Source organism: Gadus morhua, chromosome 16 (assembly GCF_902167405.1).
Source record: "Gadus morhua chromosome 16, gadMor3.0, whole genome shotgun sequence".
Taxonomy (NCBI): domain Eukaryota; kingdom Metazoa; phylum Chordata; class Actinopteri; order Gadiformes; family Gadidae; genus Gadus; species Gadus morhua.
Genome location: NC_044063.1, coordinates 27,568,689 through 27,596,106, shown reverse-complemented (window position 1 = coordinate 27,596,106; position 27,418 = coordinate 27,568,689). Strand labels below are relative to the sequence as shown.

Here is a 27,418-nt window from a genome sequence, read left to right as displayed (position 1 = left end):
GCTACATTATTATAGCTACATTGGTATAGCTATTAGCATAGTTTCTAGCTGTAAGACATAATTATATCAACATTAGCATATGTCCTGGCTTTCATAATACATTATTATAGCCGTATTGGCATAGCTCCTAGATGTCCAAATACAAAATTACAGCTGCATTAGCAAAGCTCCTTAATGTGACCTTCATTATACATTATTATAACTGCATTAGCTCCTGGATGTCATCATCATTATAAATTATTATAGCTGCATTAACTCCTGGATGGCATCATCATTATATTTTATGATAACTGCATTAGCTCCTAGATTACATCATCAATATACATTATTATAGCTTCCTTAGCTCTTGGATGTCTATACATTTGTACGCATGATCCGATGATGCCCCCCTATATTCTACCAGCATGGGAACCTGAGCGACCCTGCAGACACTGTTAGCAGGTTAGTCTTGGTTTGACTGGAGCATCAAGCGGAGCTGACCTTGCAGCTGGTCCGGGTGCAGGAGGCGGTGACGGGCATCCACAGCTCTCTGTTGGTGTCTCTTTTCTCGACGATGTAGTTAGAGATGGCACAGCCACCGTCGTCCAGAGGAGGGCTCCAGGAGATCACCATGTAGTTCCTGTAGACCTCGTCGAATACTACAGGACCCTCTGGAGGCTGTGGTCGGTCTGGAAAAGAAAAGATCACCTTAGAAACACTAACCACACCCTGTCTAAAGGCTCTAGTCAACCAGCCAAGAACCAGCAGCGACTCAAAGGAGATTGAACTGGGGTCTGGTGGGTGACTATTGTGAAGCCGATTACAGAACTAACCAACCAGGGAGACTAAGGCTATGCAGAGTACTGAACTAACCAACCAGGGAGACTAAGGCTAGGCAGACTACAGAACTAACCAACCAGGGAGACTAAGGCTATGCAGACCTCGGAACTAACCAACCAGGGAGACTAAGGCTAGGCAGACTACAGAACTAACCAACCAGGGAGACTACTGCTAGGCAGACTACAAAACTATACAACCAGGGAGACTAATGTGAGGCAGACTACAGAACTAACCAACCAGGGAGATTAATGCGAGGCAGACTGCAGCAGTACTCACCGACCACGGTTATGGAGCACAGTCCCTTGCGTGTTCCCACTGCATTCTCCAGAGTGACCGTGTAGCAGCCACTGTGCTCCCTCTTGGCCTTGGAGATGGTGAGGTTGAGGTGTCTGCTAGTGCTGTGGGAGCTGATCTCCTCATCAGCCTTCAGCTCCTCGTCGTTCTTGCTCCAGGTGATGGTGGGCGCTGGCTTGCCACTGTAGCGACCCTGCAGGTTGCACATGTCTCCTACCTTCACCATCATCTTGTCTCTGAAGTCCAGGTCCAGGGCGGGAGGTTCTGAGAAACAGAGAAGAGAAACGGTCAGGGCCCTTCATAACAGCAGACGTCACTGACTAGATCTATTCTACAAGCAGAGGGCCCTGTCCACAGTTCATAGTCACACGCTAGATACAGTGTGCAACCGAGATCGACGATGCAGTGCAGTGCTCACCAAGCTCCTCCTTGACCTGGATGGGTTTGGTGCAGAAGGAGGCTTTGCCCTTGCCGACCTGGTTGACGGCAGAAACTCTGAACTCGTAGCTGGAACCCTCCTTCAGGTCAGCATGGGTAAACTTCTTGTCCATCAGCTTCTCTTCTCCACCGATAGGCGTGAAGTTGTCTTTTCCGATCAGACGAGACTCCAAGATATACTGGGTGATCTCAGCACCACCATCGTACTTGGGTGGTCTCCAGGAAACAGAAATGGATTCCTTGGTGATGGCGGTGACTTCCAGCTCTTCTGGACGCTCAGGAACAGCTGTCAGACAGAAACCCTTAGAAGCAGTACCAACACTACATTCGACAACACTGGCGTCCATGAATATAAGTACAAACTGGTTCTTTACATTATCACAGGATCTAATGCAATGTCACAATTAAAAACGACATTCTTTATAAGGTACTGTATACGATACATCCAACATCCAAACATCCACATGTTCCTTACAGATGGGGTCCTTGATGAGAACCATCTTGTCGGTCTCGATGAAGGGTCCCATGCCAATGATGTTCTCTGCTGCGATCCTGAAGAAGTATCCCTTCCCGTCAATGAGACCCTGGACAACCGCGTTGTTCCTGGTCACCGTGTAGGACACCGAGGTCCAGCCCATGCGATCAGACTCTCTCTTCTCTATGATATAGTTGGTGATGGCCGAGCCACCGTTGTCCTCAGGAGAAGACCACGTCAGTTTACACGAGTCGTTGGTCAGATTCTCTCCAGCAAAGGGAAGACCCACTGGGCCAGGCACATCTAGACACAAAGACCAACAACAGTTACCATCACATCAACAGGTTCGCCCTATTTCTAGAAGATGTTGAGGGATTCTGTGAATAATCTGACTAGACCTCATCATGTCTCCTCAAAACTCACCAAGAACTTCTACGACCACAGCCTTTCTCCTCTCGCCACCCTCGTTCTTGGCGGAAAGGGTGTAGATTCCTTGGTGTTGGCGCCTGCAGTTCTTGATGACCAGAGAGTTAGAGATGCCAGTGGTCTCCACAACCGCCTCCTTGGGAACGTCTGCATCATCGCGACACCAGCTGATAAGTGGAGCTGGTTTACCAGAGACGTAGGCAATGATACGGATGGTGGCACCAGCATGTACTACGATCTTCTCCTTACAGATGCATCCAGGTCCATCTCATGGAGCAACTAGAGGAGAGGACAGGAGGGTAGGACATATTATCATCACCTATGAAGGACTATTATATGAAGTATTATTTCCGCCAGGCTACATCATGAGGTATGTGGAAGTCCTTACTGGTTCTGTCTTTGAGCTCAATTAGCTCTGAGACGTGTCCTGGCTCTCCAACCCCAGCAGCGTTGACGGCTCTCACCCTGAAGCGGTACTGACTGCCCTCCTTTAGGTCGGGAACCACAAACTTGGTTCCTCTGATTTCCTTATCTTTAGCCTGCAGTAGGAGGATGAATCACTACAGATTTAGTAATAGTGCAAAATCGATACAGTCCAAACTATTTCAATAAGCACCCAGGGATGTTTGAAAGAGATATGGATCTACTGTGTGGTAACTAGTAATGACCTTCTCCCACTCCTCAGGCTCTCCCTCCTTCTCCTCCTCTTCTGGCTCGCTCAGCATCAGGGCCATTCTCTGAGCCTTCTTCTCCTCCTCCGCCTTGTCCACCTCCTTGTACTCCACGAAGTAGCCGGTCACCTTGGAGCCTCCGTCCGTCTGAGGGGGAATCCATTCCAGCTCCACGGTGGACTTGGTCCAGTCTGTCACTTTGGGGGACGGGGGGCCAGGGGGTGCTACACACACACACACACACACACACACACACACACACACACACACACACACACACACACACACACACACACACACACACACACAAGAACAGGTTAGGCTTGTTTCAGAGATGGATGTTGTGAAGTGATGGAGCAGGGGTGTGGGGGTCTTACTGATGGGGTCCCTGCAGAGCACAGGGTCCGAGGGAACACTGGGGAGGCCGCAGCCGGCCGCGTTTATGGCGATGACCCTGAATTGGTACATGGAGCCCTCTATCAGCCCGGTGACGTCCCAGTTGTTCCCCAGAGGCAGCGCTCTGATTGGCTCGCGGCTGACCCTGGCCCAGCGCTTGGAGGTGGTCTCCTTCTTCTCAATGAAGTAGCCGGTAATTGAGGAGCCTCCGTCGTACTCAGGCTCTTCCCAGTTCACTGTCATGGACTCCAGACACACCTCGGTGACCGTGGGCTTCTCACACTGACCAGGAACCGCTGGAAGGCAAAGGGCAACCATAGGCTTCTTTATCTCTGCTCCACAGTAGTTCACCTGAGAGGCTGACTGGCAACACTGGTACACTTTAGAGGCTAACTGACACCTTTTTTACACCTTAGAGGCGGACTGACACCATTGGTACACCTTAGAGGCGGACTCACACCATTGGTACACCTTAGAGAATGACTGACACAAGTGGTACACCATAGAGGCGGACTGACACCACTGGTACACCTTAGAGGCGGACTGAAACCACTGGTACACCTTGGAGGCTGACTGACATCACCGGTACACCGAAGAGGCTGACTGACATCACTGGTACACCTAAGAGGCTGACAGACATCACTGGTACACCTGAAAGGCTGACTGTCAACTATTTTACAATCCAGTACTGCTTCACATTTATTTTGAGAGAAGCTCATTAAATAGATTCATTAGATTGCTTTTGACATGAAATAAATACCACTTGATATAGATAAGAACAGAAAAGGTCACATGAATGTCCATGTAGTCTGAACTTACTGAAGAGGTTCCTGGCCTTCTCTGGTTCACTGCTTATGGGTGGTCCCACTCCAAACTTGTTCTGAGCCATGACCCGGAACTCGTACTCGTGGTTCTCCGTGAGTCGGGTCACCACATAAGCACAATCCTTGGGGTCGTTGGACACGTGCACCCAGGACTTTCTGTTGTCCTCACGCTTCTCCACCACGTAGTTGGTGATTTTTGATCCTCCGTTGTCTTTGGGAGGGTTCCATGCCAGACCGATGCGCTCAGCAAACACCTCCGTCAGTTTGATGGGTCCCACCGGGGGGCCGGGGCGACCTGAAGAGAGGGAGGGGTTATGTTTACATGAGGTCACTTTATTAACAATCAATATGGTGGATAAAAACCTTACTGACATTATTCATAATTCACCCACATTATTCACAGTTATTTAGTTAGGTTAATGTAAATAGGACATTGTATGACCTATTAACATTAACAATTCACATTTTGTTTCATTAAAATGGCATTCTCGAAGATTTGAATGTAAATTAATCTATAAATAAGTCTGTTAATTCACCATCTATTGCCGAATCAGGTAACACATTGGCTATTAAAACCACTTATGAAACTGCTTGCATTTGTAGCATTATACATTTTATGAACAGGGTGGCCAAAGAGAAAGAAACGGTAATCTTTGAGATAAAACCTCAACATTATCAAGCCAAATGTTTGAATTTCAACATCTAACCAATTGATGGACCCTTTATTCTATGTTTTAATATACATGATATACATGACAGCATAAGATAATTTAAGTGGTTTTGTATCGTTTACATATTGAAACTTAAAGAGCCACTGAACCCACAACTGTTTTGTAAGACTTTAAACATGGTAATTTGGTGAACCTCTCTCTGAGAACGGTTTATTTAATATCCGCGTCCGAGTGAGGGTTAGGCTTCCCAGATTCCCAAAGTATAAGTATAATGCTACGATGTGTGGCATTTCATACACAATATAAGGCACTATAACACTCAATGGTTAGGCCTTACTTGTTTTTAAGTCGGGGGTTGGGTCAGACAAAACAAGTTGGGGATCCACTGATTAAGAGTGTTAAAGGAGACATCACTCTGCTTATTATGAGCTGTTTATTCTCACCGAGGACAGTCAGGGTGATGTCCTTGGATGCCTTGCCCAGGCTGTTGCTGGCGGTCAGGGTGTAGAGGGCAGAGTCCTCCCTCTTGGACTGCTGGATGAGCAGGGTACACTTCTCCTGGGTGACCAGCTTGTTGGTGTGCTGGTCGTACTGCACCCCTGTCTTGTCCTCAGGTTTGGCCAGGCTGGCCTTCAGCCAGGTGAGGGTGGGGAAGGGGCAGCCGCTGATCTTAGCCAGCAGACTGACATCACAGCCCTCCTCTCCCTCCACCGCCTCACGCATTTCGATGGTGGGTGCGCCTGGAGAGAGTGACAGATGGCGTGATCACAACCCCCTCCCAAGGAATTTACAAGGATGTGTTAACTGCTGGGGGCGTGGTGTGGGATGGGTGTGGAGGTCTTACATGTCTGATCCTTGATCACCAGGGGTCCGGCCGTTGCCGAGGGTCTGCTGGGGCCGGCTGCATTCACAGCCTTCGCCCTGAACTCGTATTCTATTCCCTGCGGACACACACACACACACACACACACTTTAGTGAGGTCATGAGGATGTTTGTAAACAGAAAAATCAAACCCAAGGATTGGCGCCCTCTCTGAATAAGTGTGGGTGCTGCAACCTTCTATGATTGGTTGAACCCTTGCCAGCCTTGGGATCTCCCCCTTCTTGGCGGTGTGTGGGGGACTGTACTTGGTTCCATGTGGATGTGTTCAGAGTGTTAGATGGTGTGTTTGGTTGTGTTTAGGACTGACCTCCTTCAGGTCCTCCACCACGAAGGTGAGCTCCTCCACTTCTCTCTTGTTGCACTGCTTCCAAGTCTCCTTCTCCTTGCCACTGGTGTCCCAGCTCAGACGCTCAATGAGGTAGTGTGTGACCCGAGAGCCGCCGTTGTTCTTAGGGGCCTCCCAGGTCAGGGTCACCGTGGTCTTGGTGACCAGATTCACCCTGACCTTCGTGGGGGGGTCAGGAGGGTCTGGGAAGGGGTATCCAGGGGTTATAGAAGCTTCCTCTACAGCTCTGGTGTGTGTGTGTGTGTGTGTGTGTGTGTGTGTGTGGGGGGGGGGGGGGGGGGGGGGGGGGGGGGGGTAACTTACAGATGGGGTCCCGGGCCCTTGAAGGCTCACTGGTTACAGTGTAAGGGCTGAATCCGATGCGGTTCTCAGCGCGGACCCTAAACAGGTACTCCTGTCCCTCCAGAAGACCTGGGACCACATACGCCTGGCTTGCGCACGTGGCGTTCACCTGCACACAACCACAAGTACACAACTTAAGAAACACCCCAACCATGATCACACAACTTAAGACAGAACAACATCAAGTACACAACTATAGACACAACAATCAATAGTACACAACTTAAATCCCATCTCAACAATGGGCACCCTCCCGATTGGAGTGGATCCAAGCCGAGCAAATGATTCTTCCTCCCAATGTTTCCAATGTCAGAGGAACAGAGAAGGAAGGAGGAGGGAGGTAGGAGTCATACCGTGGTCCAGGCCTTGTCGGTGACACATCTCTTCTCTATGAAGTAGCTCTTGATTCTCTCTCCTCCATCGTTGTCTGGAAGCTTCCAGATTAGCCTCATCGTTGACTTGGCAATGTCAGTCACCCTCAGATCCTTTGGAGCCCCAGGAACATCTGGAGACACATCCAGTCATTCACTCATCCAGTTCGGAGCTCATCCAGTCAGTAACTCATCCAGTTAGGAACTCATCGTTAGGAACTTATCCAGTTAGGAACTCATCCAGTTAGGAACTCTTCCATTTCGGAACCCATCCACTTAGGAACTTACGGAGGCTATATGAAGACTGTATGGAGGCTATATGGACGCTGTATGGAGGCTATATGGATGCTGTATGTAGGCTATATGAAGGCTATAAGGAGGTAATATGGAGGCTATATGGACGCTGTATGGAGGCTATATGGAGGCTGCATGGAGGCTATATGAAGACTATATGGAGGCTATATGGATGCTGTAGGAGGCTATATGGAGGCTGTATGGAGGCTATATGAAGACTGTATGGAGGCTATATGGAGGCTATATGGAGGCTATATCGACGCTGTTTGGAGGCTGTATGGAGGCTATATGGAGGCTGTTTGAAGGCTATATGGAGGCTGTATGAAGGCTGTATTGATGCTGTATGAAGGCTGTATGGAGGCAGCATATTGAGACGTACCAAGGACATTAACTCTGACGTTGATGTGTTTCTGTCCAGACTTGTTCTTTCCGGTGATGGTGAAGCGTCCTGAATGACTCCTCAGGCTGACAGGGATGGTCACGGTAGAGGTCATGTCTGTAGATTCAATCTGCCAACATGACCAAACAACACAGTCTCAACACTTTACCACTTTTCTCTTCATTTCCACCTAGTTTGAATGATGGTTTCATGTTTATTTTATACATTTGTAAATATTTTTTTTAAAATGCAGTGATGTGCACTGATGATAATATTTCCACTATATTACTCTCTTAGAAAAGCCCCCAGTGTAGGCTGCTTAATTAATGAAGAGCTTAGAACATTAATAAAAAATGGTTGAGATGACAGACCTCAGAGTCTACTGGCAATGTGTGCACTTTGTTCTTCTTGTGCGACTTGGCTTTGCCATCAAAGTCCCAGGTAACCTTGGGAACGGGGCGGCCCTTGACAATGACCGGGATCCTGATTGGGTCACCAGCCCTGATGCAGAGCAGGTCGTCTGCCAGCATGTCCAGCAACAGCTTGGGTTCAACTGTGGAGGTCAAAGGGCAGAGGAGATTTCAGAGGAGCCTCAGGACACAACATACTGTGAATTATTTTAGTAATTCTATATGATAAATAATGTATATTATAGAGTTATCCTATATGTACTATAACGTACCCTGAACCTCCTCTACCAGAACCTCTGCGGTGCGAGGACTGGGGTCGGACTCCCCGATGTCATTGACCGCGATGATCCTGAAGCGGTACAGTTTGAGCTCTCGGAGGCTGGGGACAGTGAACTCGGTACTGGGGTGCAGAGATTCTGCGTCGTTGATCCTCGCCCACTCTGAGGAGCCTTCATCTTGTATCTCGATGATGTAGCCTTTGATAGGACTTCCACCGTCCCACTCTGGGGCACTCCAAGCCAAGGTGACGCTGTGCTTGGTCTTGTCCGCAATCGTCGGGGCAGCCGGCATGCCGGGGGGAGCTGGTTGGGGGAAATGCAACCTATTAGTTTATCACTGAATGCCTTGACATATTAACTCAATTCAAGCGCATGCTTGGGGAACATGTGGACAGGTGGTGATCATGGTTCAGCTGCAGCAGTAACCAGCAGTGTTCACTTACTGAGAGGGTCGATAGCAAAGGCAGAGTCTGAAGCGCCACTGAAAGGTCCGATTCCTGCAGAGTTGGACGCTGCTACTCGGAACTCGTACTCCGTCCCCTCATTCAGACGGGTAACCTGGAACCAGGACACACAGGTAGAGCGAAAGGACTCCAACTCAGACTCAACCACAGGGGAAGCCATGTTGTGCTTTATGTGATCTAGAGACACAGCTCTGCCCTCAGCTCACCTGGTATTCCCAGCCCTTAAGGCCACGCTTTGTGACGGGAACCTTGTTGACCTTGGCCCAGTAGGAGGAGCCTTTCTCCCTCTTCTCCAGCCAGTAGCCGGTGACCAGAGAGCCGCCATTTTCCCTGGGGGGCTCCCAGGTTAAGGTCATGGAGGTCTTGGAGTACTCAGCGATGGTTGGCTTCTCTGGTGGCCCAGGAAGGCCGAATGGATCCGTGATGAGAACTTCTTCTGTGGCACAGGGGTCGGACCTACCGTAGCGGTTCTCAGCTCGGACCCGGAACAGGTAGGTTTTATTGGTCTCCAGGTTCCACACCTAGAGATCATCCCATTATCAACATTATTTAATCTATTCCCCTTCTGAAAAAGTCCAACCACGCAGGTACATTTTGCTACTGGTAAAATATCTCTTACTCTTTCCTCTCTTAAACCAGAAACTATGCATAACGGTCCTTTCAATTTCTGGTTTTCTGCCCAGAATCTGTGCCATCACCCACCAGAAGTTCTGCTCTAAAATGCATATCAACACATGATCTAATATATTCTACATCTGGAGATCAGCAGCACACATCATCTCATCGGTTCCTGCTACTTTTCTTTCTGAATGCGGAGGTAAAACTGTCAGGTGACCAAAGGAGGGTTCAGAACTGACCCCAAATCTCCTCTCAATGATGCTGTTGGTGACTTCGGTCCACTGGGGTGCAGCAGGCGGGCTCCTCGCCCTCCTCCACAGCTCTGGCTCCTCAGCTCAACACCTCCTTCCTCCCACAATGTAGTTGGTGAGCTCGCTGCCACCGTTGTCGAGCGGTTTGTCCCACTGCAGGGAGCAAGACTCTCCCTTGATGTGGACACCATCCATTCCTGGGGGGCAGTGGGCGGTCTGCAAAAGCCATGGAATTTATGTTGTTCAAATAATGTGGTTAAATATGTAACCCTCAATCAGGGACACATTAGGATCATCGTTTTGAACATATTGTTCAATAATATGATCTCCATGTGACCCTCAATCAGGATCGTCCCATGGGTCATGTCTTCTCACCCAGCACCATGACGAAGACGGTGTGTCTGCAGGTGCCATGTTGTTGGAGGCAGTGACGGTGTAGTGCTGCCCTTGTCCCGCCGGTTGGCCGAAGGCATGGAGGACGCAGGTGTTACAGTTCATCCTGCCGGTCTCCACTGTCTCCATCAGCAGGCTCTCTGAAGCCTCCACTATCAGAACGTCGTCCTTGAACCACTCCACCTTGGGGATGGGAAGACCATCACGTCGGCCGGGATCTCGATGAGGTCGCCCTTCCTCACCGTGATGGAGTCTCCCTTGAAGACCTTCAGCATGTGGATATCAGGAGACACTGGGAGGAGAACACCACATTATAAATGTATTCGTCCTCATATCATTGGATATCATCAAAGAACGATACGCTGTATTAATAGTAAGTATGCATAAATATATACGGATTGAACACCCTGGATCTTGATCTGACTGCTTCTGACAGAGTGCTTGAGCTACGTGGCCCATAGTTTTCAGCAACGTACTTACATACTCTCCAGATGAAGTAGCTATTAGAACAAGGATATATACTCCAGTTACAAGCCTCCTCAAGATGAAGGAACTGATCAGAACCAGGACTATATACTCCAGGTGACAAAGCCTCCTCAAGATGAAGGAACCATTGAACTAGGGGTGTGCACGGGTTACACGTGTACACGTGTAACCGGTTAGTAAATCAAAACCGTTTAGGAAAAATCAGTAAACGAAAACCGTAAAAAAAAAATATATATATCACCCGTGCCATTGTTTCAATGGAATTGTGACGGTCCATACTTTCAACATAAAGTTTACATATTTTTATAATTCGAAATTCGTCCCAGCCTTTATACCAAAGATACTATAGGGTATATAGCATATAACCACTTTTTCTGATTACAGTTAAATGTAACAGTAAGCTGACAACATCCTAATTAACACCGCAACTGCAAATTAACCACACATCAGAACCGGGATATATCATCCAGTTACAAGCCTCCTCAAGATGAAGGAACTATCAGACCCAGGATATATACTCCAGTTACAAGCATCCTCAAGATGAAGGAACTATCAGAACCATGAGATACTTGAGGCTCAACCTTCATCATCCTGAATCACAACCGTCAAAGGATGGAGGGCTCGCTCTCTCCAATCAGGTTGGCACATTTAATCCTCCAACTCGTACATCCAGGACTCCTCCAGACCCTCAAGGTCATGGTCTGGTTGGGGCAGATGTCTTTGTTGCAGGGCTCAAAGACCTGCTGGTCATGTTCTTCTTCTCTACAAAAGTAGCCGATGATGGGCTGCCGCCATCATTACGAGGTGGTTTCCAGGACAGGGTGATGGAGTTCTTGGTCCTCTCTGTGTAGTGGAACTTCTCAGGGTAGCTGGGGGGTCCTGCATCACATAGAGTAAACAACCAAAAGGGTTTAAAAGATGATCGTGCAAAGCTGTGGTAAAAGCATGGTATTATTTAAGTTTTTTTATTATTTAATGTTAGGCACAATATTACTTTACCATGAAGCAAAACTAACTAAATGTCCAGCCTTTTAACACAGGCAACTATAGGGAGCATCTCTAAAGAAACGTCCTCCTCACCTTGTGGGTCCACAGCCTTGATGGGTCCCAGTTCCAGGGGGGGTCCCATGCCATACTTGTTCTTGGCGATGAACCCGGAACATGTAGTCCTGGCCCTCCATGATACCTACACAACTCGCACTTGGAGGAGGCCGTCTCCACGGGCTGCCTCCACGTGTGCATCTTAGCATCCCTCCGCTCCACGATGAAGCCAGTGATGTCACTTCCACCGTTGTCGTCTGGGTCGTCCCAGTTCAGGAAGATCATCTTGCGAGTGACGACCACAGGCTTCAGGTCTGTGACTGGGCCAGGGACATCTGCAAAAGAAATCCTATAGGTTGATCCTATGGACTATACGCACCCCTTATCCCAGGGACTCATACCAATATCCCAATGTTGTATCCTTATGCTATGATGTGATTACAATAATAATATATGTAGAAGATTGGATGTATCTACGGACCCATGACATCCACCCGAGCCCAGGCAGACTTGGTTCCACTTGGGTTGCAGGCAGATATCAGGTATTTCCCACAGTCCTTCCTCTGGACCTTCTTGATGTGGACGATGCTCTGGTCGCCATCCTGCCAGGATCTCCACACGCTCCTTGTCTGGGTTTGCTGTCATTGACCACCCAGGTGATGAGGTTTAGGGTTTCCTGTGACAGTGGCTGGGAGGTTAAGTGTCTCTCCTGCTCTCTGATGACCACACCGTTCTTCACAGACAGGTCCATTCGATGACTGGCTTCTTCTGTGGATAAGAAGGATGCAATCAGATGGAGATTAGAGGCATATTATTAGCGAACACTAATAATGAACAGAACAGTCTGACAGACATGCTGCTAAGATGTGACTGGAGATACTGACCAGCAGGTTCCTGACGAACACGGACTCAGTGAACGCCTGGTGCTCCTTCTCCAGCAGCATTGCAGGCGATAACTCTGACCATGTACTTGGACTCCCTCTCGGACGCCCATAGACCGTGAAGGCCCGGTCTTCCAGGGTCGCTCTGTAAGACCTGGACCAAGTCCTTGGTTCCAACCCAGGCCTACAGGCCGGAGACAAGAGGGAGAGCTATCAAACCTATACTACACATTTCCTTGAAGCTGTTTAGCTAGATGATTGGTATGTTCTCATCACTAATCACATTCTAACTGTCTGAAGCAAAAGGGACAATATTAGATACTAGATAGTTCTAGATATTATATTTACTAAGTTTTCGCGCATGCGTTGCGTGCGCTCAACCTCTAGTTCTAATTAAATTATAGCAATAATTTGGAAACCCCAGTCGATAATGTAACAAATTTCTGAGCGCATAATATAATAAAATTTTGCCTATAATTTTAGCAATGTTAACTTTCCTTCACCAGCTAATGAATCTTAAAAGCAGTGCCAACATTTTAAATATTTTTTAACCATTCAGTGAACAAAGGCAAGAGGCTGATTATAATTTAGGGGGCCACACAATGACATGCACGAAGCGTCATCAACACGCCCACTTGAAGTGGTGTGAGAAATACAGACTTCTACTCCTCATTCACATAAGGTAATTGACATTTCCTACGGAGAAAATACTACCTCGGGGTAGTATTATTCAGGGGATTTTCAGGGTCAAATGTCAGGAAATGTTGTTCACACATAATGCCAATCAGGAGAATATCAGGGATTTACACGTGTGTCTGAAAGCAGCTAGTGTGTGAGCATTTGATTACATTATACCATTAGTCAAGTTTATGGTAACAGGGATAATTGTTCAACTGGAAAATGTAGTATACTATGCATGCAAATCAAATTATTAAATAGCTTTCACTGTTATTCAGGGCTGAAAAGTGCATTGACATTGTAAATGCAATGCAACTACTATTGGTTAGTTGAAAATAATAATCCTCATTGATTATTAACATCTCTTTCAGTGTCCTGGCCAAGACCGGCAGCAGTAGCCTACATGGCACACATAGCATACACACAAAAATAAAAACAACTAAACAGTCTGCAAGGGGGAGGGGGGATATCAATATCGCAAGACATTTGGGGAGGCTCAAGGAAGAGAGTAATATTAAGTTTGAGCAACAAAGTGCAAAGACATTCCGGGAGGCTCAAGGAGGTGAATAATATTACATTTGAGCACAAAGTGGTTGGCTTGTGGTGGACTCTATAGACATAATTCACCATACTGTGTTATTGACATGTTTTCGTTCTATGTTATAGGGACACTGTCTCTTTAAGATCCCGTGACTTATGTGTTTATATGCCGGTCGGTGCGATGTTTGAATTTAACGGTTTTTATATGACAAATTGAACGACCCGCTTAGCATTGCTTAGCCTTGTTGAGGTGAGAAATTGTCTCTTCCAGTCTTCATCACAATTTCTACAGTCTATAGACAGAACGTGTTACCTAGGAGTGTTTATTGATGGTGGAGCCGTTATGTTTAAAAACATAAGGTCTTACCTGGGCGAGTGTTTTGCTGCGGTGTGTGCGTGGGTGTTCTTACCTGGGTGCGTGTGTCGATGGCGGAGCAGTTATGTTTAACAACATAACGTCTTACCTGGGCGAGTGTCGCTGCGGTGTGTGCGTGTGCGTATGTGTTCTTACCTGCGCGTATGACGATGGCGGAGCCGTTATGTTTAAAAACATAACGTCTTAGCCCGGCGAGTGCGTCGCTGCCTTTGTCTTGACGTACGGTGTGTGCGTTTGTTTGTGTGTGTGCGTGCGTGTGTGTGCGCTTCTGTGTATGTGTTGCTGCCTTTGTCTTGACATGCGTTGTGTGCGTGTGCATGCATGTGTGCGCATGCATGTGCGTGTGTGTGTGTGTGCGCTCCATGTATGTTTGTGCGCGTGTGTGTGCAGTGTGTATGTGGGTGCTTGCGGTGTATGTTTGCGTTCGCACGTGCTGTGTGGATGTGTGAGCTGCAGGCTGCTTGGCACATGCGCACATGAGTTACTTGAGTAACTGGTGCGACAGGCCTGCTATTTTATAGTAGAAAAATGTCCTCAGAGGCCTGTGAGAAGCTCGGGTGAGACTGACCTTGTCAACATGGTACCCCAGGATATCTCCTCCACCGTTGTCCAGGGGAGCATCCCACTCCACATCGATAGAGTGGTCTGTAGTTTCCATCACCCTGGCAACAGGAGGACCAGGAAGGACTGCAGAAAACCACACACACACAAACAATGGGACAATGGCAATTTTTGGAAATAGGCTGGTGGATTAAGTACTGGATTCAGGATTGGAAAGGTTTATGCAACTTATTATTTTAGCCTTAGTTACTGCATTTATAGACCAACTTCCAGCAGCTTTGGGACTTACGGATGGGGGCATGGGCAGTCTTAGGGTCAGAGGGGATGCTGAACTTGCTAGGCCCAGCCTGGTTTTCTGCTGCGACTCTGAAGATGTAGGTCAGACCCTCTATGAGGCCTTCCACGGTCACCTCTGTTGTCTGCAACCAAGTCCCTGTCCAGAGGAGGAAACATGTGTTTAGAATCTCCTGTACCACTTGTATGCATCCTCCATGTTGTCCTGTGTGTGTGTGGGGCCACACCTGTTGACGCGGGCCCATTTGGAGCTGTTAATCTCACGGCGCTCTACCCAGTAGCCCAGGATGGGGCTGCCGTTGTCCGCGGGCTCGCTCCACAACACCACCATGCTGTGGGCAGTGATGTCATCGATGTCTGGCTTATCTGGAATCTCTGGAGGATCTAGGAGGTGAGGGGACAAGGTGGTCAGTTCAACACCTGGTACAACTACTTGCCATTATGACGTGAGTTAAATATCAGTAAAACATCTCCATATTTTAAACGATGTGACATTATATCATGATCTATATCAGTAAAACATCTCCATATATTAAACTATTTGACATTATATCATGAGTTATATATCAGCAAAACACCTCTATATATTAAACTATGTGTGCAATACCGAAGGGATCCTTGGCAATGAGGGGTTTGGACACGCAGGCCGGACCAGCACCAAACTTGTTCTCGGCCACCACTCTGAAGATGTACTCCTTCTTCTCGATGAGTTTGGGCACCAGGTAGCGACAGCCGCGCAAGGTGGCGGTGACTGAGCTCCAGCCAATCTCAATCTTGGAGTTGTCTTTCTTCTCCAAGGTGTAATTGAGAATCTCGCTTCCACCGTCGTCCAGGGGTGTGTCCCACTTGCAGACTACATAGTTCTTCCTCACCTCCTCGAAGCGGAAGTTGACCGCAGGTCCAGGAGTATCTGATGCAGAGCAGAAAAGAGTGGTTAAACACGATGCTAACAGGATGTTAGCAGACTTTAAGAGCAGAAGAGATCTTACCAAGCACGTTGACATCACAAGAAGCAGAAGCTTTTCCCTGGTCGTTCTTCACCGTGATGGTGTAGACTCCATGGTCTCCACGGATGGTGTCCTTGACAACGATCCGGGACTCCCCCCTCTTGCAGTCTTCGAGGCTCAGACGCTCGTTGATGGTGGGATAGTCAGACTCCTCTGGCTCTGCCTCTGCTGGCTGTTCCTCTTCCTTCTTCTCCTCTTCTTTCTTCTCTTCCACCTTGGTCTCTCCTTCCTTCTTCTCTTCTTTCTTCTCTCCTTCCTCTTTCTTCTCCTCCACTTGGCTCTTCACAACCTTCTTCTTGATGGGTCTGTCGGGCCTCACCCTGAGGGCCTCTGGTCTGATGACCTGGTCATTCCAGTACCAGGTGATCTGAGGGTATGGATATCCGGAAATGTTGGCATCTAGACAGATCTCACAGCCTCTCTTGATGTTCAGACCCGACTGCACATTGCCGCTGAGGAACACCTTGGGAGGATCTGAAACAAAGACCAACCAGTTTGTAGATTCAACTCTAATGATTTGTGTGTTCAACCGATCCAAGTTTCTTAAACTATCGTTCATGAAGCATTGAACATTGAGCTGATTTGCTGATGGTTTTCTTTTATAAAGGATCATTCCAATGTGCTCAGGGTTTTCAAAGCTGTGGTTCAGGGACACTTTTATGTCCTGTCATGAAAACGTTTGAGAAGAAGATATAGGTTGATGTTATGTTGAACCTTATATTCTTGATTAGCAGATAGGGTAATATATACTATAGAAAATATTTTGCTACGTAGAAGATAGGATAATATATATGATGCAACCTAGATTGTAAGGTAGCAATTGGGATAATATAAATTATTCAAACTATGTTGCTACGAAGCAGATTGGATAATATATACGATGCAACCTAGGTTGTTACCTAGCAGACAGGATTATAAATACTATAAAATCTAGGTTGTAATGCAGCAGACAGGATAAAATATACTGTATGGAGGACTACTGACCTCTAGCGTCGGAGGCCTTGACAAACAATGAGCTGCGAGAGGGTTCGCTGACCCCAGCAGCGTTCTCAGCCTTGACCCTGAACTGGTAGTTCCTCCCTTCAGTCAGGCCCCTCACGGTGTAGGAGAGCACAGGAACCAGGAAGTCGTTGCACCTCTCCCACTTGTCCAGGCCCTTCTGGAACTTCTCCAGGACGTAGCCCATGATCTTGGCTCCACCGTCGTACATGGGGGGTTTCCAGGTCAGTGTGACAGTCTTGGATGTGGCGTTGTGAGTCTCTACGTCCACTGGTGGGTCAGGAACGTCTGGAAACACATAGCATCTTCAGTACTTCATACTGAGCTCGGTCACATTGACAACACTATCGGTCTACATGCTAGCATCCTTACGTTTCTGGTCCTGTGCGATGACTGGGTTGCGCAGCTCGATGTATTCTCCTCCTCCGATCTTGTTCACAGCTTGGACACGGAAGTAGTACTCTCCGTTGGGGATCAGGTCCTTCACAGGCCAGCTCACCTTGTTCTCCCCTGACATCATGTTGACATATGTCCTCCTGCCTGCCTCGCGGCGCTGGAGAGGAAAGACAAATAGGTGACAAGTGTGAGGGCAGATGTACAGCCAGACAAATGTATGGACAGACGTACAGCCAGAAAAGTGTAAGGACAGATGTACAGCAAGACAAGTGTGAGGACAGACACCCAGGATGGCAGAAGGGTCACAGTACTGACAGACACACTGTCTGTGTCAGGACAAACAGACAGGTAGATATGTGTTAAGACAGACAGATATGTGTCAGATCAGACAGACACATAGGTGTTAGGACAGTCAGATATGATTCAGGACAGACAGATATATGACAGGAGTGACTGACAGGTGTCAGGAGAGACGGACAGGTCAGGAAGGCATAAATAACCCATAGAGCCGCCTCTCAGCCTTAGGCCTCCAGGAGGCACCATCTGACCTGCAGAACATAGTGAAGAACAGGGCTTCCTCCGTCGTAGTCTGGAGGGTCCCAGGTCACCTTGCAGGTGCTCTTAGTGATCTCTGAGGCCAGGATTGCCTTACAAGGACCAGGCAGACCTGAGCACATGAAACATGATGATACTTTTAGAAAGAGCTCACAATATTCAATGGTTCTCATATGGAGCTAGGAGTAAAACCATGTCTTAGGGGACATGATTTACCGATGACTTTGACGTTGATGGCAGCACTGGTGGCTCCAAGCTTGTTCTCCAGTGTAACTTTGTACTGTCCGGCGTCACCATGGATACTGCTGTCCACCTCCAGGTGACAGGAGGTGTACTCCTTCCTGTTCAGACAAACCAGCAACAAAACAATAAGTCATCCTATTCCTGTAAAGACACAACAAACAAAATACACAAAATACACAACCTACATTGACTTCTAAAACGGTATTATACTGTATCTTTTGATTTGTGATTCTTATGGTCTTAAGCATCTGGGTGCATTTATGTTGCATGGAATGGTTTGTTTGGCTCTATTTTCTGTATAGTATTTTCTGTATTGATCCTGACCAGTATATATGAATTTATGGGTGACTAAACCGGTTCCTCTTGGAGATGGAACTAGTCTCCCCAACAGTCCAATGTGTTTGGTGTGGTGATAAGCCCCTGGAGAGCCCTATAACAGGGGAAGAGGAGGAGCAGACCTGAAGCCCAGACGCTCATCTGCCCTCAGCTCCTTGCCATCTTTGTGCCAGATGATCTTTGGTGAGGGGACGGCCCTGAAGGGCACTGGGATGTGCATCTTCTCCGTCTCTACCACCACCAGGTCCAGGGTCTGGAACTCCAGGGTGGGGAAACCTTGACAAGCACAGCCTGGTTTTAAACGCACTCAGATAACAGCCAACTTGATGATTATCCCATCATAAATGAATCACACTAAGAAGAATTTAAAATAATGATAAATAATAACAAAGCATCACTGGTGAAGGTGGAAGTCAAGACACACAGTGAGCAGATGCTGAAGTTCTGTTCAAGTGTTCATAGGGGTTCTTACAGTCACTCTCCTTTGCAAACACGTTGTCAGACATGTCTGAGGGCTCGCTCACGCCTACAGCATTGATGGCACGGACTCTCAGGACGTACTCCTTCTCGGCTACCACTCCCTCGTCGATGCAGAACTTGAGTTCCTTAACAGGCCTGGAGTTGACTCTCATCCACTTCTCCGTCCCGGCCTCACACATCTCAACATGGTAGCCACTGATGGGGCTTCCGCCAGTCCTCTCTGGGGGCTTCCAGCCAATGGACAGGAAGTCCCGGCTGGCTCCAGTGATCTGGAGTGCAATGGGTGGTGATGGAACACCTGGGAAGAGATTTTTGGGTTAGGTTGTTTAAATATCACAAGCACCAGCAACTATCAACGTTCAACTACTTACTTAATCATTAAGTTGGTATTAGTGAGATATGACCAAGGGGTAAATGTTGTGTTGGTTTCTAATGCATACTCAAAGTATCTACTATCTATCTCTAAGTATCTGAGTATCTCAGCCATGCTATGGGAGAGGCTTTAGATGACGAAGTGATGGAACACCTGTGGGGTCTTCAATGGTAATGATCTCTGTAGGTTCGCTGGGATGTCCGACCCCAGCCTCGTTCTCAGCTCGCACCAAGAATTGGACCTCGGTTCCCTCGATGACGTCGGTCACTCTGTACTTACAGTCTGGCCCTGAGGTCTTACCACACTTCACCCAGCGGGTCCCAAGCTTCTCCTTCTTCTCAAGGGAATACCTGGAACATATTGAATCAGTACAGTTCACTTCATCTGTGAGGGGGACCTTGAGTCACGGACCAGCAGGTCATTCTATTCTCTTCCAGCTCCACAGTCCACTGAGCTCCATAATAAGTGAGGGTACCTGAGGATAGGTCTGCCTCCGTCGTTCTTAGGTGCCTCCCACTGCAGGTCCACGTGTCTCTTACTGACACTGAGCACCGCCAGGCCATAAGGGGGTCCAGGAGTTGCTGTGAACACACACACACACACCCAAACAATTTAATATGATGAAACAATAGGCCTGCCAAGACAAGTAGCTTTAATCTCAAGGGATTAAAGGTTCCTTTTTAGAACAAACCTGTATGAATTAGTTCCTCAACATTTTACTTTGTTCAGTTATTCTGAACTTACTGAAAGTGTCCTTGGCCAGAACCGAGTCCTCCAGTTCACAGAAGGCTCCGACTCCAACAGCGTTCTCAGCGGCCACTCTGAACACATACAGGGAGCCCTCGTTGAGGGGCGTCACACAGTACTTGAGCTCCTTCACCGTGGTGTCCACCGCCTGCCAGCCCTTCCTCCTCACATCCCTCTTCTCCACCACGTAGTTGGTGATGGGGGAGCCTCCGTCCCTCTCAGGGGCCGTCCACTTCATCTCAGCACTGTTCCTGCTGATGCTTACCACCAGCAGCCAGCGTGGAGCCATGGGGGGCGCTAGGGAGAGACAGCAGTTAGTTACCAGCATTATGTTTATACTCTGTTGTAAACATCTATGGAAACCTAATTTAGTATTGTGCTGTAGTGAATGAGTTTGACTTACAGAGTCTCTCCTTGATGAGCACAGGGTCGCTGGGCTCGCTGGGCTCACTCTCTCCAGCCTTGTTGACGGCCTTGACTCGGAATGAGTACTCCTGTTTCTCCATCAGACCCCTGAGGGAGTGCTCCAGGAGGTTGATGTCGTCGGCAACTCTGATCCAGTCTGCGGTTCCACTCTTCAGCATCTCGATGATGTAGCCATCGATCTTGGCTCCACCATCGTGCTCTGGTTTGGTCCACATGAGGAAACATGAGGTCTTGGCCACGTCCCTCACTGTTGGTTTACCAGGGGCCCATGGAGGATCTGAACCAGGGGGAGGAACATTTTATTCTTCCCGCAGAATGTCAGAGTCTGTTCAACTAAGACCTCAAGTGGTTCAGTTAACAAGAATAGGAAGAGGAAATATTGGGGTTCTGTGTTTATGAAATACAATGAATGACTCTGAGTGCATGAGAAGTTGTCAGGCTCTTTATTGACTGAGCTAGAAAGGGTCTATAATTATTGTATTGCCCAGCGGGTATTTATGAGGTAAAGTTCAGCAGCTGTCTTACCGATAGGATCTTTGACCAGGATTTGATCAGTCTCCTTGCTGGGTTTCCCTGTTCCAGCTAAGTTCTCAGCAAGTACTCTGAACTTGTACTTCTTCCTGGTGGGAAGACCTTTGACCCTGCAGTAGAAGAAACTTAACATGACTCCAAAACCCCTTTGCATCCTTCAATCAGCCATCAGATGGAGCAGGAGCAAACACTCAGAGTACAGTTTGATGATGTTGATGAAACAGGCTGCTGTATACAGACCGGTAGTTGGTGTCTTTAATGGGCAGTTTGTTGCATCGGATCCACTTGTCATGGTCCGGTTCGTAGCGCTCCATCCAGTAGCCAGTGATAGGACTGCCTCCATCCTCGTCGGGCTCGTACCACGACAGGTTTAGGGAGTCTTTGGCGATGTCTGAGGGCTCCAGCTTGTAAGGAGCTCCAGGAGTGTCTGGGAAAAGTAGTAGTGATGTCATCTATCCAACCAAAATGCTCTCTGTATGTTTACTGCATGATGTAGTTAAGAGTGAGTAACCTACTGAAGGGATATCTGGCAATGATGGATGGATGTTCTGCTGATGTACCAACGCCAAACTGGTTTTCAGCAAACACTCTGAAAATGTATACTTTGAAACTGACCAGACCCACAGCCTTGTAGGTCGTCAGTTTGATAGTGGAGGAAAGCTTGTGCCAGATTTCACTTTCTGCAGCGCGACGCTCTACGATGTAGTTGGTGATCTTGGAGCCTCCATCGTCTCTGGGGGGATTCCAGGACAGGAAGCAGGACTCGTTGGTGATTTCAGAGATGTCGAAGGCAGCCGGAGGACCAGGCTTATCTGCGGGCGGAAGATGAACACAGATCATTTAGAAGACACCACTTTCCAGAAGGACTGGTGCCTTCTAACTACTGTTGTTGTAATATTGGACCTTCCAGTGGTATTTGGCTGACCTAGAATGTTGACATGGACAGTGGCTGTAGCGCGTCCACTGCTGTTGGTGGCTTCGATTATGTAAGTTGAGGTGTCTTCTCTTGTAGTCTTAGCAATGGTGACCGTCGAATGGCCTGGCTTGGTGTCGATTGAGACTCTATCGTCTTTGATGAGTATCAGGTCAGCCTTGGTCCACTTCACTTTGGTTCAGGCTTACCGGTAACCTCAGCAGGAAGCTCGATCCGCTGCTACCAGCCTTGGCAGTCAGACCGGCCAGAAGCTTGGCATCCAGCTGAATCCCTGGAGGTTCTGTGAGCCAGACGAGACAGGAGACATGAGCAGGCAGTGTGGAACAGGTTAACAGCCTATGCTTACTGTTTATGTGTCTCAGAAGTTCATATGAAAGCAAAATTGGAAAGAAATAAGAAGACACTTTTACTGTAACTGGTTCAATGTTTTCCAGCATACCTTTGGGATCCACGGCCAGGATCTCGTCTGTGGCCTTGCAGGGTCTGCTTGCTCCTAGACGGTTGAGCGCTCTGACTCTGTAGGAGTACCACTGTCCCTCCTGCAGACCAGTCACCTGGCACCTGAACACAACACACAGCACCTTCAGCTCAACAGAGCCATAGGCCAGACTCCAGACCAGACTGTTACTTAATGTTAGGTGTGTTTAGTTACGTACTTGAGCTCAGGCACCATGTCTCACAAGGCTCCCACTTATCGGTTCCTCTCTGGCAGCGTTCCACGTTGTAGCCCTTGATGCCAGTGCCTCCGTCGTACTTTGGGGGTTCCCAGGTGAGGAAATGCCGACTTGACAGACATTGTCTCTTCCACCTCAGGTTCTCTGGGAGGGTCAGGCACCGCTGAGGGGACACAGTAAATGGATGAGACACAGACCTGAGACATACTGCAGGTCGTAATGCCCTAGTTGTCTTGATTCAGAGTAGGAGAATGAGGTGCATCTGTAGAGTTAGGTAAAAGTTCCTTTACATTGGCAGGAGAGGAGACGTTGACCGTACTCATCAATGTAGGCTGGTTCTCCTGGACCACACTTATTGCAGGCTGTTTACTCCTGAAGAGGTACTTCTTTGCCCTTCCATCACATCCGTCACAGTGTACTCCTGGTCCTGGAGTCCTGATACAACCTGGGACACACACCTTGGTCAGACATCCATCTACACTGTTTACATTTGTTGTTTGGTGGTGAGTCGGAGCCCGGGCCCCAGCTACCAATGTGAGTTTACAATGTGCCCACTAACCACCAGGTTAGCCAGCTAGTTCGTAAGTTAGGAGTGAGCTCACCTTGACCCAGGTCTTGCGTGACATATCTCGTTTCTTCCACCTGGTATCCGGTCAATGGCTTCCTCCATCATGTTCGGGGGCTATCCCACATGAGGTGGACATGCTGTCTGGTCCACCTCCTGCACCTTGAAGTCTTTGGGGCCGCTGGGGGAAGCTGCCGGAATACCACAACACCATGATTGATAGAGAATACCTGACAAACCTGTCTGTGGTACAACCAGTAGTGAAACTCTACATACTAGGGATTGGGCGTGAGGGAATCGGATTACTCGAGTACTCCTCGTTACAAATGAACTCGGTTGGTGGACAGGCAAACTCGGAGTTTTGACTATTACCCACACAAACAAAGTCTTCTGAAGCAATTGTATCAATTTTCTGTCGGCGCCACTAACGCATGACGTGGGCACAAAGAAAATTAAATGCATCCATTTCCATGGCGCGTTTCCGATGCCGTGTGCAGGCACGCCAGAATTCAAAAAGTTAAGAGATGGTGGTTTTAAAGCAAAAGCGCAGCGAAGAATTTAACATACTTTAAAGAATAGGAGATCATAAGGTGAAATGCTAAAATATGCCAAGCGAAATCGAGCTACCAGAAAGGACTATGCGGCAATATATGCTCCTGAAAACACAACGGTGAGTTCGGGGAAAGCAGACCCGCAGCAACCAAGTGTGTCGGCTATTTTCACCGCCGCAAGACACAGCTGTAATCCCGGGCTTGTAGAGAAGATCACAACGCTGAGTATTTTCCATAGTCCATTTGCTGCCGTTTTATTTGCAGCTTTAAATTATTTGACAATGGTTAGGCTACTTGTTTCGTTTTGTTTTTTTTAAAAACCGTTACAGGCTTGGTTCGACGTGATTTAAATTGTTGAGGACGCATATTTATTTTTGTAAGAAAATGTGTTTTGAACGTTTGCAAAAATAAATAATGATACTCTGATAACTCTGACTGTTTTGATGGAGCAATAAGCATTACATGTTTGGTTGGTAATATTGCCGTTCATCATCAGGCCTAGTCCTGCTGCAGATGCGTTGCATTCTAAAAATAGATATCGATTTAACAGAGTACTACAATTGATCTCGAGGAATTCCTTCGATCACTCGAGTTTGAATTTACTACTCGTGCCCATCCCTACTACAACATTCATGACTAAAAACTACAGGAACAGGTTTTGGTATGCAGCCAAAAACAAGATAACCCTCTACTTTAAAGAAGGTCTTGGCAGATATTGTAGGATCTGCAGAGAGTCGGAAAGGGTCAAGATGTGCAACTGGACATACCGATGACAGTCACTTCACTCTCTCCTGGAGACGGAGGTGACATCGTTCTCAAGCGTCGGGAGTAGGTGCCCTGAATCCGGACGCAACCTAGGGGTCACCACCAGCTCTACGAATGTCGACTTGGTCACCATGGGTTCCCGAAATCGTTCATCATCAGAAGTCAGCTCCTTGTCTCCAAAGGTCCACTTTGCAGTCGGTGTGGGGTATCCGGTTATTGGCTACACGGATGGTGAGTGGAATGAGGAACAATTACTTCGAGTCCATTCCTGAAGAGCACTCAGGTCGATGGTCGGAGCCACTGGAGAGAGATATTAAACAGAAACATTACATCTCTCCTCCTACCGAGCAAACATCAGTTACATGATATCCAATTACTATCTGATTTATGGTCTCTACTGTTCCTATCAGTAATTTAGTTTGTGTCAGAGTCAAAGTCAGCCTAACTTTTGACTTAAACTCTAGGAATGTTCTTGAAATGAAAAGGTGTAGGCATTGGTCCTCTGGTTCTGACCATGAACGTCGTCCGCCAGCAGAGGTCCCATGGTGTTTGATGGGTCAGAGAGGCCAGCAGCGTTCTCAGCAAACACACGGTAGTTGTATTTGGTGCCGTATTTCAGACCAGTAAACATGAAAGATCAACACCAGAACTAGCTTATAGATATATACAGTAGGACTAATAAAGAACCAAGGGATTAGGGAAATGCCCTGAGGCTTTGGTTCTGTTAAAGTCACAGACGCCCATTAGAATCAGAAGCAACAAAGGATGGAAACCCATCCCCACTTTACCTTGTAGGAACAGGTCCTGGCAAAGTCTGGCGTTACAGCGCAACCACTTGTTTGATCCTTCCTCGGACTCGCTCAATGATGTAGCCGGTGATGATGCTACCTCCATTACTGGTTGGAGGGTGTCCCAGGAGAGCTGCACTGAGGCTTTTGTTCTGGTCCTGCCAAACTGGGTTCAGAGGGGGACTTGGGCGTTCTGTAGATAGATAGGCACACAGCTTACAGAGCTGTCCACTACACAGCCGGTTCCAGAGGGTACATGTCATGCTGACACTTACCAATGGGGTCCATGATATTGACCGGTCGTGATAGCAGCGCTAGGTTTGCCTTCACCAGCCTTTGTTCTCAGCCTTCACCCTGAAGATATACTCTTGTTCTCAATGACGTCATTGATGATAGCGCTTGAGTTCGTCTGTCCTTGGTCACCTGGGACGGCGGACCATTTGACGGAGGTGCGGTCACGAAGCTCGATGACGTAGCCTGTGAGGGGCGACCCTCCGTTGGACTCTGGAGGCTCCCAAGACACTGTAGCAGCAAACTTACTGACTTTGCTCACGAGCACGTTGAGAGGTGCCTCAGGCACATCTGCATGGTAGACCAATGAGAACAGTGAATTTCCCACGGTAGACCAATCAAAACCCAGGCAACTAAAACAAACATTGTCTCAAATTTTTACCCACCAAATTTATTCTTGGCTTGCACAGGTTTGTCTGTCTCAATGTTTGGCCCGCAGCCTACTCTGTTGCGAGCGCAGACTCTGAATAGGTACATGGGTTCCTTCTGGAGGCCGGTCACTGTGAACTCAGGGGTCTCTGCATGGTCTGTTGCCAGGGTCCAGGTCTTACGCTTCACATCCCGTCTCTCCACCACGTAAGAAACAATCTTGCTTCCGCCGTCGCTCTCTGGCTCCTCCCAGGCAAGACTCACCTCACCGTCAGCGGTGTCAGTCACCTGGAGGCCCTTCACCGGTCCGGGCACGTCTGGGAAGAACAACACAGACGGTTACAGAGGAGCGACTTATATCAAACACAGCAGGAAAATAATATCATCATCAGATTTTTAAGAGAAGTAAAATTGCAACGGGACCACTTGCTCTTGCACAGAGGCAAAATATTGAGGGAATTCAGTATGCAGGATAGGGTGCAAAATGTTTCTGTAAGGGGACATAACCTGGTGCGCCTGATGGTTAGCTACATGGAACCATCTGGGAAGCATGTAGGATCTTCAAAAAACGGGCAGGCTCTTTTCAAAAAAGACATAGACCATCCGTCTGTCATCGTCTATCATCGTGTATCATGTCTATCACGTATATCACGTAGTTCCTCACTTGGACACTGAATGGTCTGAACCACCATGGTTTGATTAACTTGAAGCCGGCCTAATGGGTTTTCGCGTGATCATGATCTCGTGGAATCTGGCTAACTTGCAATGGTAACATAAATGGCTCCTGTGTGAAAGGATCTGCCAGGTTGATCTCATTTGATTTACCAACAACAGGCCAGGTGGATGAAGGCCTCTCCATCGCCGTTGTGTTTGTTTTTGATGACAGACTTTGTAGTGTCCCTCGTCTGTCTTCTTGGGGTCTTTGAGTTGGTACTCTGTCCTGTCAGCTGATGTATGAATGTCAATCCTTGGACAGGGGGCTGCTCCCAAAACAGCCACTGCGCTTCAGGCTTGGGTAAGCGCTGTAGGGAACCGCCATGACGATGGGCTTGCCAGCATCAGTCACGTAGCTCTGGTCGGTAGTCTTAATCTTGGGCATAGCTGCAGGGCAAATGATCATGGTCAACACAGATCACAAACTTGTATTAGCAGTAGTACAGCAGAGGAGAAAGACTGTAAGTTTGGACCATACCTGCCAGCTCCAGCTTGGCCTTGGCATCCTTGTCCTTTGCGATGACTCTGTACTCTCCTTGGTCGCGAGGGCGGATCTCACACACCTGCAGGCGGTGAATCTTCCCCTCGCTCATCATCTGGTACTTATCTCCTTGCACCACAGTCATGTTGTTCCTCAACCACTTGACTTCCACTCGGTCCTTGTTGAGCTCCACCTCAAACACAATGTCGGAGCCTGGAGGCTCGAACACATCCTGGGGAGGTCTGATGATCTCCACTGCCGTTTCTGGAATTAAAGACCAAAACAGGGACAGG

At 48.0% G+C, this 27,418-nt stretch overlaps 1 protein-coding gene across 1 annotated transcript in view; it reads right to left on the bottom strand.

The window, feature by feature from the left end:
* The window catches only part of ttn.2 (titin, tandem duplicate 2), a 219,533-nt gene that overhangs the window by 81,779 nt on the left and 110,336 nt on the right, over window positions 1-27,418 (bottom strand). The window contains 78 exon segments of the mRNA XM_030381745.1: window positions 481-668; window positions 1,096-1,377; window positions 1,532-1,837; window positions 2,027-2,329; window positions 2,450-2,731; window positions 2,841-2,991; window positions 3,121-3,347; window positions 3,501-3,815; window positions 4,339-4,638; window positions 5,458-5,754; window positions 5,859-5,955; window positions 6,205-6,425; window positions 6,547-6,694; window positions 6,939-7,090; window positions 7,630-7,759; window positions 8,001-8,182; window positions 8,312-8,620; window positions 8,761-8,875; window positions 8,988-9,302; window positions 9,639-9,843; window positions 9,845-9,866; window positions 10,026-10,064; window positions 10,067-10,246; window positions 10,249-10,335; window positions 11,111-11,143; window positions 11,146-11,310; window positions 11,313-11,408; window positions 11,610-11,679; window positions 11,681-11,722; window positions 11,724-11,905; window positions 12,052-12,286; window positions 12,289-12,338; window positions 12,455-12,545; window positions 12,548-12,635; window positions 14,540-14,732; window positions 14,896-15,039; window positions 15,126-15,284; window positions 15,508-15,810; window positions 15,890-16,381; window positions 16,892-17,194; window positions 17,279-17,459; window positions 17,851-17,969; window positions 18,074-18,198; window positions 18,559-18,712; window positions 18,909-19,214; window positions 19,443-19,639; window positions 19,765-19,870; window positions 20,034-20,333; window positions 20,440-20,739; window positions 20,988-21,103; window positions 21,234-21,420; window positions 21,509-21,805; window positions 21,919-22,101; window positions 22,104-22,143; window positions 22,146-22,207; window positions 22,367-22,488; window positions 22,584-22,605; window positions 22,608-22,808; window positions 22,916-22,994; window positions 22,996-23,046; window positions 23,204-23,236; window positions 23,238-23,315; window positions 23,317-23,357; window positions 24,485-24,509; window positions 24,511-24,702; window positions 24,704-24,721; window positions 24,723-24,755; window positions 24,757-24,782; window positions 24,996-25,109; window positions 25,271-25,337; window positions 25,339-25,463; window positions 25,546-25,576; window positions 25,578-25,852; window positions 25,948-26,247; window positions 26,760-26,814; window positions 26,816-26,902; window positions 26,904-27,031; window positions 27,123-27,389. Of these exon segments, the coding sequence (XP_030237605.1) occupies window positions 481-668; window positions 1,096-1,377; window positions 1,532-1,837; window positions 2,027-2,329; window positions 2,450-2,731; window positions 2,841-2,991; window positions 3,121-3,347; window positions 3,501-3,815; window positions 4,339-4,638; window positions 5,458-5,754; window positions 5,859-5,955; window positions 6,205-6,425; window positions 6,547-6,694; window positions 6,939-7,090; window positions 7,630-7,759; window positions 8,001-8,182; window positions 8,312-8,620; window positions 8,761-8,875; window positions 8,988-9,302; window positions 9,639-9,843; window positions 9,845-9,866; window positions 10,026-10,064; window positions 10,067-10,246; window positions 10,249-10,335; window positions 11,111-11,143; window positions 11,146-11,310; window positions 11,313-11,408; window positions 11,610-11,679; window positions 11,681-11,722; window positions 11,724-11,905; window positions 12,052-12,286; window positions 12,289-12,338; window positions 12,455-12,545; window positions 12,548-12,635; window positions 14,540-14,732; window positions 14,896-15,039; window positions 15,126-15,284; window positions 15,508-15,810; window positions 15,890-16,381; window positions 16,892-17,194; window positions 17,279-17,459; window positions 17,851-17,969; window positions 18,074-18,198; window positions 18,559-18,712; window positions 18,909-19,214; window positions 19,443-19,639; window positions 19,765-19,870; window positions 20,034-20,333; window positions 20,440-20,739; window positions 20,988-21,103; window positions 21,234-21,420; window positions 21,509-21,805; window positions 21,919-22,101; window positions 22,104-22,143; window positions 22,146-22,207; window positions 22,367-22,488; window positions 22,584-22,605; window positions 22,608-22,808; window positions 22,916-22,994; window positions 22,996-23,046; window positions 23,204-23,236; window positions 23,238-23,315; window positions 23,317-23,357; window positions 24,485-24,509; window positions 24,511-24,702; window positions 24,704-24,721; window positions 24,723-24,755; window positions 24,757-24,782; window positions 24,996-25,109; window positions 25,271-25,337; window positions 25,339-25,463; window positions 25,546-25,576; window positions 25,578-25,852; window positions 25,948-26,247; window positions 26,760-26,814; window positions 26,816-26,902; window positions 26,904-27,031; window positions 27,123-27,389 (12,542 nt within the window).